This window comes from Bombina bombina, chromosome 4, assembly GCF_027579735.1.
Source record: "Bombina bombina isolate aBomBom1 chromosome 4, aBomBom1.pri, whole genome shotgun sequence".
In the NCBI taxonomy this organism is placed as follows: Eukaryota; Metazoa; Chordata; class Amphibia; order Anura; family Bombinatoridae; genus Bombina; species Bombina bombina.
Window position 1 is genome coordinate 458237453 of NC_069502.1, and position 12332 is coordinate 458249784.

Consider the following 12332-nt stretch of genomic DNA (forward strand, 5'->3'; position numbering starts at 1 on the left):
CTAAGGAGAGCCATGCCCTACACAAATGCAAACACATAATAAATGTTGTATGCGCTCTAGGCCTTCAGTACCTCAGGGGTAGAAGGGAAAGAATTTTTTTTTTTTTTACATTTTATGGGATATGTGTGGTTAATGATCATTAAAACAACAACATATAAATGTATTAATATATAATATACTAGTAATAATTATCTAAATAATGGAAACTTTTCTCTCACATTTATTAAGACAATATGTGAAGCAGGGTGAGATTCTAATGAGCTGAGTTAAATGTTAAGTCATCCATTTGGAGATAAACGGAAACTTCAAAAAACAGTTCATTATGGAGGTGCACTCTCTCTAAATTAGAGCCTGCTGCTTTTTCATTCTTTTTTTAAAGTGGTCTGAATTTCCAATGGCACTACAAAATAATTTACATCTCCCAGAACTCTGATATATTAATATAATTCTTGAAAATGTTAATTCCAGTTCTCATACTACAGGATAGATTCTGATTATCTCATTCAGATCCCTATGACCCCCATCTGTTCCATTTATGTCAAGCACTACAATCTTACCAAGCAGCTTGCTACCAGTAGAGAAAGAGGTTAATCATAAACTTAGCTCAGGAGCAGGCACGCATCACTGCTCCTGAGCATCAAAAATAGCTAGTGAGCCAAAACAGGAGCACCATAAGCATGTTGTCTCCAAACACTGATCAGCTCAGGAAAGAATGTGCGTTTAATTATTTTGCTGGGTCAAACATATAGCTGCAACCTCAAGCAAAGCCTGTTGTGAAGCGTTTCCTGGGCAGTTGTGTAAATCAGCCATCTTTGTTTGCCATAATTGAGGCAGCCTTTGGGAGAGTTAGGAGTTTTAAAGTGTTGTATGGGCTGTTTTCTCATTGTACTTTATAAATAATGGGGGTCTCTCAAGCTGGAATGCTCTTCTTTTCTGTTACCTCTGGCACATCACTAATTAAAAATCTATTAAAAAACAAACGGAATGTAGACTTTACCCCACTGCCTTGCTTGATCCAGTAGCTGAGCCACCAGTTGCTGAAAGCAGTGCTTCCCACATTGAGCACAAAAAGCATCATGATGACCAGGAACGCACATGGTCCTCCAGCTGCCTGAATGTAAACGCCATACACTGACCAAGGAACTGACCCTTTGCCTTTCTCCTCTAGCTGAATGAGCTGACCTGGTTAAGAGGATTTAACAAATAAAAGTGATTATACTGTTAATGACGAGAAAAACAAAGCAAATCATAACAGTCTTTAAGTGACATACTAATGCAAAAATAAAAACGCTCTTTGCTGAGCTAGCCCTAAGCAGTGTATTGCAGCTCACAAGAGGTGGGCATTGGAGCATCTTATTTTTGTACTACTATGCCCCTTTATACTTAACAACAGAATGTATGTTTACTGTTAGCACCTATAACTTCACACACACACATATATATATATATATATACAGTATGTGTATTACTTGATGTAAAGGAGATCACTGGATATGAAAACTAATAATGTAAGGAATATTACAGGTATCACACACCATCTTCCTTTTTCAGAGCTTTTTCCTTCTTCACAGACCCCAACTTGGTACTTTTCTCTAGAGGTTTCTTCAGTGAGCTGCTCACATTCTTTTTCATACTAATCTGTTAAAAAGAATGAGGGAGCTGTAAATATTGTAGAAAAACATAATTTATGTAAGAACTTACCTGATAAATTCATTTCTTTCATATTAGCAAGAGTCCATGAGCTAGTGACGTATGGGATATACATTCCTACCAGGAGGAGCAAAGTTTCCCAAACCTTAAAATGCCTATAAATACACCCCTCACCACACCCACAAATCAGTTTAACGAATAGCCAAGAAGTGGGGTGATAAGAAAAAAGTGCGAAAGCATATAAAATAAGGAATTGGCATAATTGTGCTTTATACAAAAAAATCATAACCACCACAAAATGGGTGGGCCTCATGGACTCTTGCTAATATGAAAGAAATGAATTTAGCAGGTAAGTTCTTACATAAATTATGTTTTCTTTCATGTAATTAGCAAGAGTCCATGAGCTAGTGACGTATGGGATAATGACTACCCAAGATGTGGATCTTCCACGCAAGAGTCACTAGAGAGGGAGGGATAAAATAAAGACAGCCAATTCCTGCTGAAAATAATCCACACCCAAAATAAAGTTTAAATGAAAACATAAGCAGAAGATTCAAACTGAAACAGCTGCCTGAAGTACTTTTCTACCAAAAACTGCTTCAGAAGAAGAAAATACATCAAAATGGTAGAATTTAGTAAAAGTATGCAAAGAGGACCAAGTTGCTGCTTTGCAAATCTGATCAACCGAAGCTTCATTCCTAAACGCCCAGGAAGTAGAAACTGACCTAGTAGAATGAGCTGTAATCCTTTGAGGCGGAGTTTTACCCGACTCGACATAGGCATGATGAATTAAAGATTTCAACCAAGATGCCAAAGAAATGGCAGAAGCTTTCTGGCCTTTTCTAGAACCGGAAAAGATAACAAATAGACTAGAAGTCTTTCGGAAAGACTTAGTAGCTTCAACATAATATTTCAAAGCTCTAACAACATCCAAAGAATGCAACGATTTCTCCTTAAAATTCTTAGGATTAGGACATAATGAGGGAACCACAATTTCTCTACTAATGTTGTTGGAATTCACAACCTTAGGTAAAAATTCAAAAGAAGTTCGCAACACCGCCTTATCCTGATGAAAAATCAGAAAAGGAGACTCGCAAGAAAGAGCAGATAATTCAGAGACTCTTCTGGCAGAAGAGATCGCCAAAAGGAACAAAACTTTCCAAGAAAGTAATTTAATGTCCAACGAATGCATGGGTTCAAAAAGAGGAGCTTGAAGAGCCCCCAGAACCAAATTCAAACTCCAAGGAGGAGAAATTGACTTAATGACGGTTTTATACAAACCAAAGCTTGTACAAAACAATGAATATCAGGAAGATTAGCAATCTTTCTGTGAAAAAGAACAGAAAGAGCAGAGATTTGTCCTTTCAAAGAACTTGCGGATAAACCTTTATCTAAACCATCCTAAAGAAAATGTAAAATTCTCGGAATTCTAAAAGAATGCCAAGAAAAATGATGAGAAAGACACCAAGAAATATAAGTCTTCCAGACTCTATAATATATCTCTCTAGATACAGATTTACGAGCCTGTAACATAGTATTAATCACAGAGTCAGAGAAACCTCTTTGACCAAGAATCAAGCGTTCAATCTCCATACCTTTAAATTTAAGGATTTGAGATCCTGATGGAAAAAAGGACCTTGCGACAGAAAGTCTGGTCTTAGCGGAAGAGTCCACGGATGGCAAGAGGCCATCCGGACAAGATCTGCATACCAAAACCTATGAGGCCATGCCGGAGCTACCAGCAGAACAAACGAGCATTCCTTCAGAATCTTGGAGATTACTCTTGGAAGAAGAACTAGAGGCGGAAAGATATAGGCAGGATGATACTTCCAAGGAAGTGATAATGCATCCACTGCTTCCGCCTGAGGATCCCGGGATCTGGACAGATACCTGGGAAGTTTCTTGTTTAGATGAGACGCCATCAGATCTATTTCTGGAAGCTCCCACATTTGAACAATCTGAAGAAATACCTCTGGGTGAAGAGACCATTCGCCCGGATGCAACGTTTGGCGACTGAGATAATCCGCTTCCCAATTGTCTATTCCTGGAATATGAACCGCAGAGATTAGACAGGAGCTGGATTCCGCCCAAACCAGAATTCGAGATACTTCTTTCATAGCCAGAGGACTGTGAGTCCCTCCTTGATGATTGATGTATGCCACAGTTGTGACATTGTCTGTCTGAAAACAAATGAACGATTCTCTCTTCAGAAGAGGCCAAGACTGAAGAGCTCTGAAAATTGCACGGAGTTCCAAAATATTGATCGGTAATCTCACCTCCTGAGATTCCCAAACCCCTTGTGCTGTCAGAGACCCCCACACAGCTCCCCAACCTGTAAGACTTGCATCTGTTGAAATTACAGTCCAGGTCGGAAGAACAAAAGAAGCCCCCTGAACTAAACGATGGTGATCTGTCCACCACGTCAGAGAGTGTCGTACAATCGGTTTTAAAGATATTAATTGAGATATCTTTGTGTAATCCCTGCACCATTGGTTCAGCATACAGAGCTGAAGAGGTCGCATGTGAAAATGAGCAAAGGAGATCGCGTCCGATGCAGCAGTCATAAGACCTAAAATTTCCATGCATAAGGCTACCAAAGGGAATGATTGTGACTGAAGGTTTTGACAAGCTAATATCAATGTTAGACTTCTCTTGTCTGACAAAGACAGAGTCATAGACAACTGAATCTACCTGAAAACCTAAAAAGGTTACCCTTGTCTGAGGAATCAATGAACTTTTTAGTAAATTGATCCTCCAACCATGATCTTGAAGAAACAACACAAGTCGATTCGTATGAGATTCTGTTAAATGTGAAGACTGAGCAAGTACCAAGATATCGTCCAAATAAGGAAATACCAATACCCTGTTCTCTGAATACAGACAGAAGGGCACCGAGAACCTTTGTAAAAATTCTTGGAGCTGATGCTAAGCCAAACGGTAGAGCCACAAAACTGGTAATGCTTGTCTAAAAAAGAGAATCTCAGAAACTAAAAGTGATCTGGATGAATCGGAATATGCAGATATGCATCCTGAAAATCTATTGTAGACATATAATGCCCTTGCTGAACAAAAGGCAGGATAGTCCTTACAGCTACCATCTTGAATGTTGGTATCCGTACATAACGATTCAATATTGATAGATCCGGAACTGATCTGAAGGAATTGACCTTCTTTGGTACAATGAAGAGATAGAATAAAACCCCTGCCCCTGTTCCAGAACTGGAACTGGCATAATTACTCCAGCCAACTCTAGATCTGAAACACATTTCAGAAATGCTTGAGCCTTTGCTGGGTTTACTGGGACACGGGAAGGAAAAAAATCTCTTTGCAGGAGGCCTTAACTTGAAGCCAATTCTGTACCCTTCTGAAACAATGTTCTGAAACCAGAGATTGTGAACGGAATTGATCCAAATTTCTTTGAAAAGAACGTAAACTGCCCCATACCAGCTGAGCTGGAATGAGGGCCGCACCTTCATGGGGACTTAGGAGCTGGCTTTGGGTTTCTATAAGGCTTGGATATATTCCAAAGTGAAGATTTCCAAACTGATACCGCTCCTGAGGATGAAGGATCAGGCTTTTGTTCCTTGTTGTGATGAAAGGAACGAAAACAATTATTAGACCTAAATTTACCTCAGATTTTTTATCCTGTGGTAAAAAAGTTCCCTTCCTTCCAGTAACAGTTGAGATAAAAGAATCCAACTGAGAACCGAATAATTTATTACCCTGGAAAGAAAAGGATAGCAAAGTTGACTTAGAAGACATATCAGCATTCCAAGTTTTAAGCCATAAAGCTCTTCTAGCTAAAATAGTTAGAGACATATACCCGACATCAATTCTAATGATATCAAAGATGGCATCACAAATAAAATAATTAGCATATTATAGAATAATAATGCTATGAGAATTATGATCTGTTACTTGTTGCGCTAAAGCTTCTAACCAAAAAGTTGAAGCTGCAGCAACATCCGCTAAAAATATAGCAGGAGTAGAGACAGCCCCATAAACCTTAGGGATTTTGTCCCAAACTCTAATCTGTCAGATGGCACAGGATATAATTGCTTAAAACGTTTAGAAGGAGTAAATCAATTACCCAAATTTTTCCATTCCCTGGAAATTACTTCAGAAATAGCATCAGGGACAGGAAACACTTCTGGAATAACTACAGGAGATTTAAAAAACCTTATTTAAACGTTTAGATTTAGTATCAAGAGGACCAGAATCCTCTATTTCTAATGCAATTAATACTTCTTTAAATAAAGAACGAATAAATTCCATCTTGAACAAATACAAAGATTTATCAGCATGAACCTCTGAGACAGAAACCTCTGAAACAGAAGAACCATTATCAGTATCAGAATGATGATGTTCATTTAAAAATTCATCTGAAAAAAGAGAAGTTTTAAAAGACTTTTATGTATACTAGAAGGAGAAATAACAGACATAGCCTTCTTAATGGATTTAGAAACAAAATCTCTTATGTTATCAGGAACACTCTGAGTATTAGATGTTGACGGAACAGCAACAGGTAATGTAACAGTACTAAAGGAAATTTTATCTGCATTAACAAGTTTGTCATAACATTTAATACAAACAACAGCTGAAGGAACAGATACCAAAAGTGATACACTTAGCTTTGGTAGCTCCAGCACCGGGCAGTGATTTTCCTGAAGTATCTTCTGACTCAGTTGCAACGTGGAACATCTTGCGATATGTAATAGAAAAAACAACATATAAAGCAAAATTGATCAAATTCCTTAAATGACAGTTTCAGGAATGGGAAAAAAATGCCAGTGAACAAGCTTCTAGCAACCAGAAGCAATAAATAATGAGACTTAAATAATGTGGAGACAAAAGTGACGCCCATATTTTTTTTTTTTAGCGCCAAATAAGACGCCCACATTATTTGTCGCCTAAATGCTTTTGGCGCCAAAAATGACGCCACATCCGGAACGCCGACACTTCTGACGCAAAAGAACGTCAAAAAATGACGCAACTTCCGGCGACACGTATGACGCCGGAAACAGAAAAAAATTTTGCGCCAAAAAAAACCGCGCCAAGAATGACGCAATAAAATGAAGCATTTTCAGCCCCCTCGAGCCTAACAGCCCACAGGGAAAAAGTCAAATTTTTTAAGGTAAGAAAAAATGATTGATTCAAATGCATTATCCCAAATATGAAACTGACTGTCTGAAAATAAGGAATGTTGAACATCCTGAGTCAAGGCAAATAAATGTTTGAATACATATATTTAGAACTTTATAAAAAAGTGCCCAACCATAGCTTAGAGTGTCACAGAAAATAAGACTTACTTACCCCAGGACACTCATCTACATGTTTGTAGAAAGCCAAACCAGCACTGAAACGAAAATCAGCAGAGGTAATGGTATATATATATATAAGAGTATATTGTCGATCTGAAAAGGGAGGTAAGAGATGAATCTCTACGACCGATAACAGAGAACCTATGAAATAGACCCCGTAGAAGGAGATCATTGCATTCAAATAGGCAATACTCTCCTCACATCCCTCTGACATTCACTGCACGCTGAGAGGAAAACCGGGCTCCAACCTGCTGCGGAGCGCATATCAACGTAGAATCTAGCACAAACTTACTTCACCACCTCCATAGGAGGCAAAGTTTGTAAAACTGATTTGTGGGTGTGGTGAGGGGTGTATTTATAGGCCTTTTAAGGTTTGGGAAACTTTGCCCCTCCTGGTAGGAATGTATATCCCATACGTCACTAGCTCATGGACTCTTGCTAATTACATGAAAGAAATGGTAAATGTATTTTTTTTAAATTATCATGAAAACTGTGAAGTCTTAAATGATATAAATTAGACATGTGCAAAGGCAAAACATTTGTTTAGGAAAAATCATCAATAATAAAAAAAAAGTTCTCTCTCTTCATTCGGTTTTCGCTTGTGGGGTCATGCGGAACTTGTCTTAGCAAAAAAAGAAATTCTGCTATTTCCTATGGGTAACATCTTCATGGTAGAAGAGGAGCAGCTGGACAGCGGCTTAAAGGGACACTAAAGCCAAAATTAAATTTTCATGATTCAGGTAGAGCATGCAGTTTTAAGAGAATGTCCAATTGACTTCCATTAACAAATTGTGTAGTCTTTTTATATTCACACTTTAGCTACTACTGAGCATGTGCAAGAGTTCCCAGGGTATACATATACGAGTCTGTGATTGGCTGATAGCCGTCACATGATACAGGCGGCAGCACATTAAAGGGACAGTCAACACCATAATTTTTGTTGTTTAAAAAGAAAGATAATCCCTTTATTACCCATTCCCCAGTTTTGCATAACCAATACTGTTATAGAAATACACTTTTTACCTCTGTGATTACCTTGTATCTAAGCCTCTGCAAACTGCCCCCCTTTTTTCCGTTCTTTTGTCAGACTTGCATTTTAGCCAATCAGTGCTCACTCCACGGTAACTTCACGTGCATGAGCTCAATTTTATCTATATGAAACACATTAACTAATGCCCTCTAGTGGTCAAAATGCGTTCAGATTAGAGGCAGTCTTCAAGGTCTAAGAAATTAGAATATGAATCTCCTAGGTTTAGCTTTAAACTAAGAAAACCAAGAGAACAAAGCAAAATTGGTGATAAAAGTAAATTAGAATCACGTCTTATCCCTAGAAAAAAAATTGTATTATAGTTATGATGGCAAACAGGAACACATTCTGGATATCTTATTCCTCTGGGAGCAGAGAGCACAAACATGACTTACTGTCAAAGTTAGTTCAAGATAATTTATTGCTCCGTTCTTTTGTCAAATATAGTCGTTGATGGTAGTGTGGCGAAAATATCTCATCTAGTTTAAAGTTGCATAAGTTTGTTGTTGATTACATTTAATAAAAAGTGATAATCTGCTCTATAAATGTACATAGGAAAACACAACTGTGTCATCCTATACAGAAAGTTGTTCTCTCCTATTGTCTAAATTTGTAAATAGCGAACTAATCCATGGGTTGTAAGAATGATACCAGTCTCTGCAAGGACTATAATTAAAGGACTCAAGAGAACTTTATCAATATAAGGACCTGCTAATGAGAGCAACAAATAGATATGCTGTGTATTTTGTTTTCCTTCTTTAAAAATACTGTTTTGTTTTGTATTAAAATTCAATAAAAATATTTAATATAAAAAAGTAAATTGGAAAGTTGTTTAAAATTACACTTCCTATTTAAATCATGAAAGTTTTTTTTGGACTTGACTGTCCCTTTAAAGTAAATTTTGAAATTTGATAGAAAAAAATAAAAAATCTACTGTGCATTTAAAATTTAGAGTAAATGTTCTTGCATTGTCTTTTTATTATGCACTTGTTGATTGTGCAAATCTCCTGTATTTAATGGACTTTTAAACGTAAATGAAGTTAAAGTACTGGCTAGCGTTACTGCAATAAGCCAGCAACATAACAAAAATAAGGAAATTCCGGATACATTTTAAATTTAAAACCATTCCCATTAGACTAATAGTTTTAACCACACGAATGTATCAAGGAACTTTTTTTTATTACATGCAATTCTTTCATTGACAAGTTAAAATGTAACAAAAATAATGAATGCACATGTCTAATTAAAATACAATCTGCTAGTTAGTCTATATCATTGATATTTAAACTTACAAGCAACCTAGAGTCTTACCTCAAAGTGAGGATTCTCTCCAAGCTGGAAATTATTAAAAGTAGCAGCATACTCCCCATTGAGCTTGAGGAGGTCCTCATGATTTCCTCTTTCTGTGATACAGCCTTCCTTCATGTACATCACTTCGTCACAGTCCACAAGGTACTGGAGGCAGAAAGTGTTAAAAAGGGCACAAAATGACAGATGACGTGTTACATAAACAATATACCCAGGCTACCTGACCTGGGCACAATTTCATGTGTCTTCCACAATTAAGCCTGTTACCTGTAGTTGGTGGGTGATAAACAGAATGGTTTTAGTCTTCAAGTGCTTTCTGATGGCACCGTTGAAGATATGGTTGCCCACATGGGCATCTAAGGCACTGAGAGGATCATCCAGTATGTAAATATCATTGTCACTGTATAAAGCACGAGCCAAGCTTATCCTCTGCCTCTGGCCTCCACTCAGATTTGCTCCACGCTCTCCAATCTGCAGAGAAACATACCAAGGTTACTGATTAGTTATATATAATTTGTGTGGCATAAATGAAGAACCTTCTAAAGTACTAACCTCTGTAAGGTCACTGTTGGGAAGTATGGCCAAATCTGGTCTGAGGCAACAAACAGTCAGCACATTATTGTATCTATGATAAGAGAACAATATCAATTAAGTTTTTCATATTTTTTTTTTGCTACTGACCAAAAAATATATTTTCACACAGATTTTTTTTTCTCTCCATGGAATAGAAGACTATTTAAATGGTAATGTTCTGGGCAACTGCTGAGAAGAATAGGATTTAATTAACAAATACATTTAATAGTTGACATAACCACTAGAGGAAGATAAAAAAATGCTTGATCAAGTTGGCATGTTCTAGTGCAAACTAATCTAGGGCAATTTAACCACAGAATAATTAAGTTAGTTTGTAATAAATTTCCTGTTTTTTAATAAAAAATTAAAATTAAAAAAAAGAAGCTATTTTTTTTTTACATTAAATTTAAGCAAAAAGCATTATAAGCTTCTGACTGATGCATGTGTGCCAGGATGTATACTGTAAAATTACTCTGGGGCCACATGAAGAGTTTGTGATACAAAATTCCTTCAATTTTTTTTTGTTTTTTTTTAACCCATTAACACCGTTAGGACATTCCATGTCATCCTAACAGTGCTGGGCTTTAATGCCGTTAAGACGGCATAGAACATCCTAACCAATATGGCGTCCTGCAACTTCATGCGCTTTAAGAATGGGAACTCTGACTTGGGGCGTGCCTAGCAACCTAGGCAGTCCCCCATGATCCAATCCCACCCTTGAAATCATGTGATCGCATAGACTATTCTCTGAGATAGATCTGTATAATCCCAATTTCACTGAGCGAGCATGCATAGTTGCAGAGGTCTCAAGTGGAACCGAGCAAACGGAACTATGTCCATGCATTGGGCCACTGATGGACGTGCCGCCGACTGTAGGGACAGGCAAACGGACAGGATTTTGGCTCTTCTGACCTCAGTCAAAAATATTTTAATCGATAGAGAATCTATAATGGCGCCTGAACCAGAATGTCATCCAGATAAGGCGCCACTGCAATGCGCCGAGCCCGAATTACTGCAAATAGAGCTCCCAGGACCTTTGAGAAAATTCTGGGAGCTGTGGCAAGGCCAAATGGAGGCGCTACAAATTTAAAATGTTTGTCTAGATAGGCAAACTTCAGATATTTGTGATGATCCCTGTGAATTGGAACATGTAGGTACGCATCCTTTAGATCTATGATTGTCATGAATTTACCCTCTTGAATCAGGGGCAGAATGGAGCGGATAGTCTCCATCTTGAAGGACGGAACTCTGAGAAACCTGTTTAGTAACTTTAGATCTAGAATGGGCCTGAAAGTTCCCTCTTTTTTGGGAACCACAAACAGGTTTGAGTAAAATCCAAGACCATGTTCCAGACTTGGAACAGGAACTATCACTCCCAAGAGGGAACGGTCCTGTACACATTCAAGAACGAATGAGGAAAAAGGAATGCTGAGACTTGAAGTAGATGAAATGAAGTTTTATTCAGGAGCAGGCTTATCATCAGACACTTGGTAAGCTCCTATCTTACGCGTTTCGCGCATGGGCACATGCGCTTCATTCAAGAACGCCTCTCTTTATCTGGTCTACAGATAATCTTGAGAGGTGGAACCTGCCCCTGGGAGGAAGAGTCTTGAACTCTAAATTGTACACTATGTCCACTGCCCACGGGTCTGGGACATCCCGTTCCCAAGTATGCGCAAACTGAGAGAGAGAGTCTGTCCCTCCCACTTGATCTGATCCCGGATTGGGGGCAAACCCTTCATGCTGACTTGGATTCAGCTGTGGGCTTCTTGGATTGTTTCCCCTTGTTCCAAGACTGACCAGGCTTCCAAGAGGGCTTGGATTGTTCCTGTTTGGAAGAGGCAGGGGAAGACTTACCTCTGAAGTTACGAAAGGAAAGAAAATTAGTCTGATGTCCCTTCATTTTGTTCTTCTTGTCTGGAAGCAGAAAGGATCCTTTAACCACCCATGATATCGGAAATAATTTCTGACAATGCCGGTCCGAACAAGGTCTTTCCCTTGTAAGGGATTATCAAAAGATTAGATTTAGAAGAAACATCAGCAGACCAAAATTTAAGCCATAATGCTCTACAAGCTAAGATAGCAAAGCCGGATATTTTGGACCCCAACTTAATGACCTTCAAAGAAGCGTCAGTGATAAAGGAATTAGCTAACTTTAGAGCCTTTATCCTATCCTGAATCTCCTCTAAAGGAGTATCAGCTTGCAAGGACTCATACAAAGCGTCAAACCAATAGGCTGCCGCACTGGTTACTGTGGCAATGCACACCACTGGTTGCCATTGTAACCCCTGATGAGTATACATCTTCTTTAAAAAGGCCTCCAGCTTTTTATCCATAGGATACTTGAAAGATCAACTATCCTCAATAGAAATGGTGGTTCTCTTAGCCAAAGTGGAAATCGCCCCTTCCACCTTTGGAACCGTCTGCCACGACTCCTTGATGGAGTCGGCTAC

General features: G+C 38.3%; 1 protein-coding gene across 1 annotated transcript in view; it reads right to left on the reverse strand.

Annotated features, from left to right (window-relative positions):
- The window catches only part of ABCC5 (ATP binding cassette subfamily C member 5), a 259944-nt gene that overhangs the window by 99609 nt on the left and 148003 nt on the right, over positions 1 to 12332 (reverse strand). Inside the window, exons 14-18 of the mRNA XM_053710320.1 lie at positions 9859 to 9931; positions 9574 to 9777; positions 9310 to 9453; positions 1536 to 1638; positions 998 to 1182 (exon numbers count right to left, since the gene is read on the reverse strand). Coding sequence (XP_053566295.1) covers positions 998 to 1182; positions 1536 to 1638; positions 9310 to 9453; positions 9574 to 9777; positions 9859 to 9931 — 709 coding nt within the window. The remainder of the gene's footprint in view (positions 1 to 997; positions 1183 to 1535; positions 1639 to 9309; positions 9454 to 9573; positions 9778 to 9858; positions 9932 to 12332) is intronic.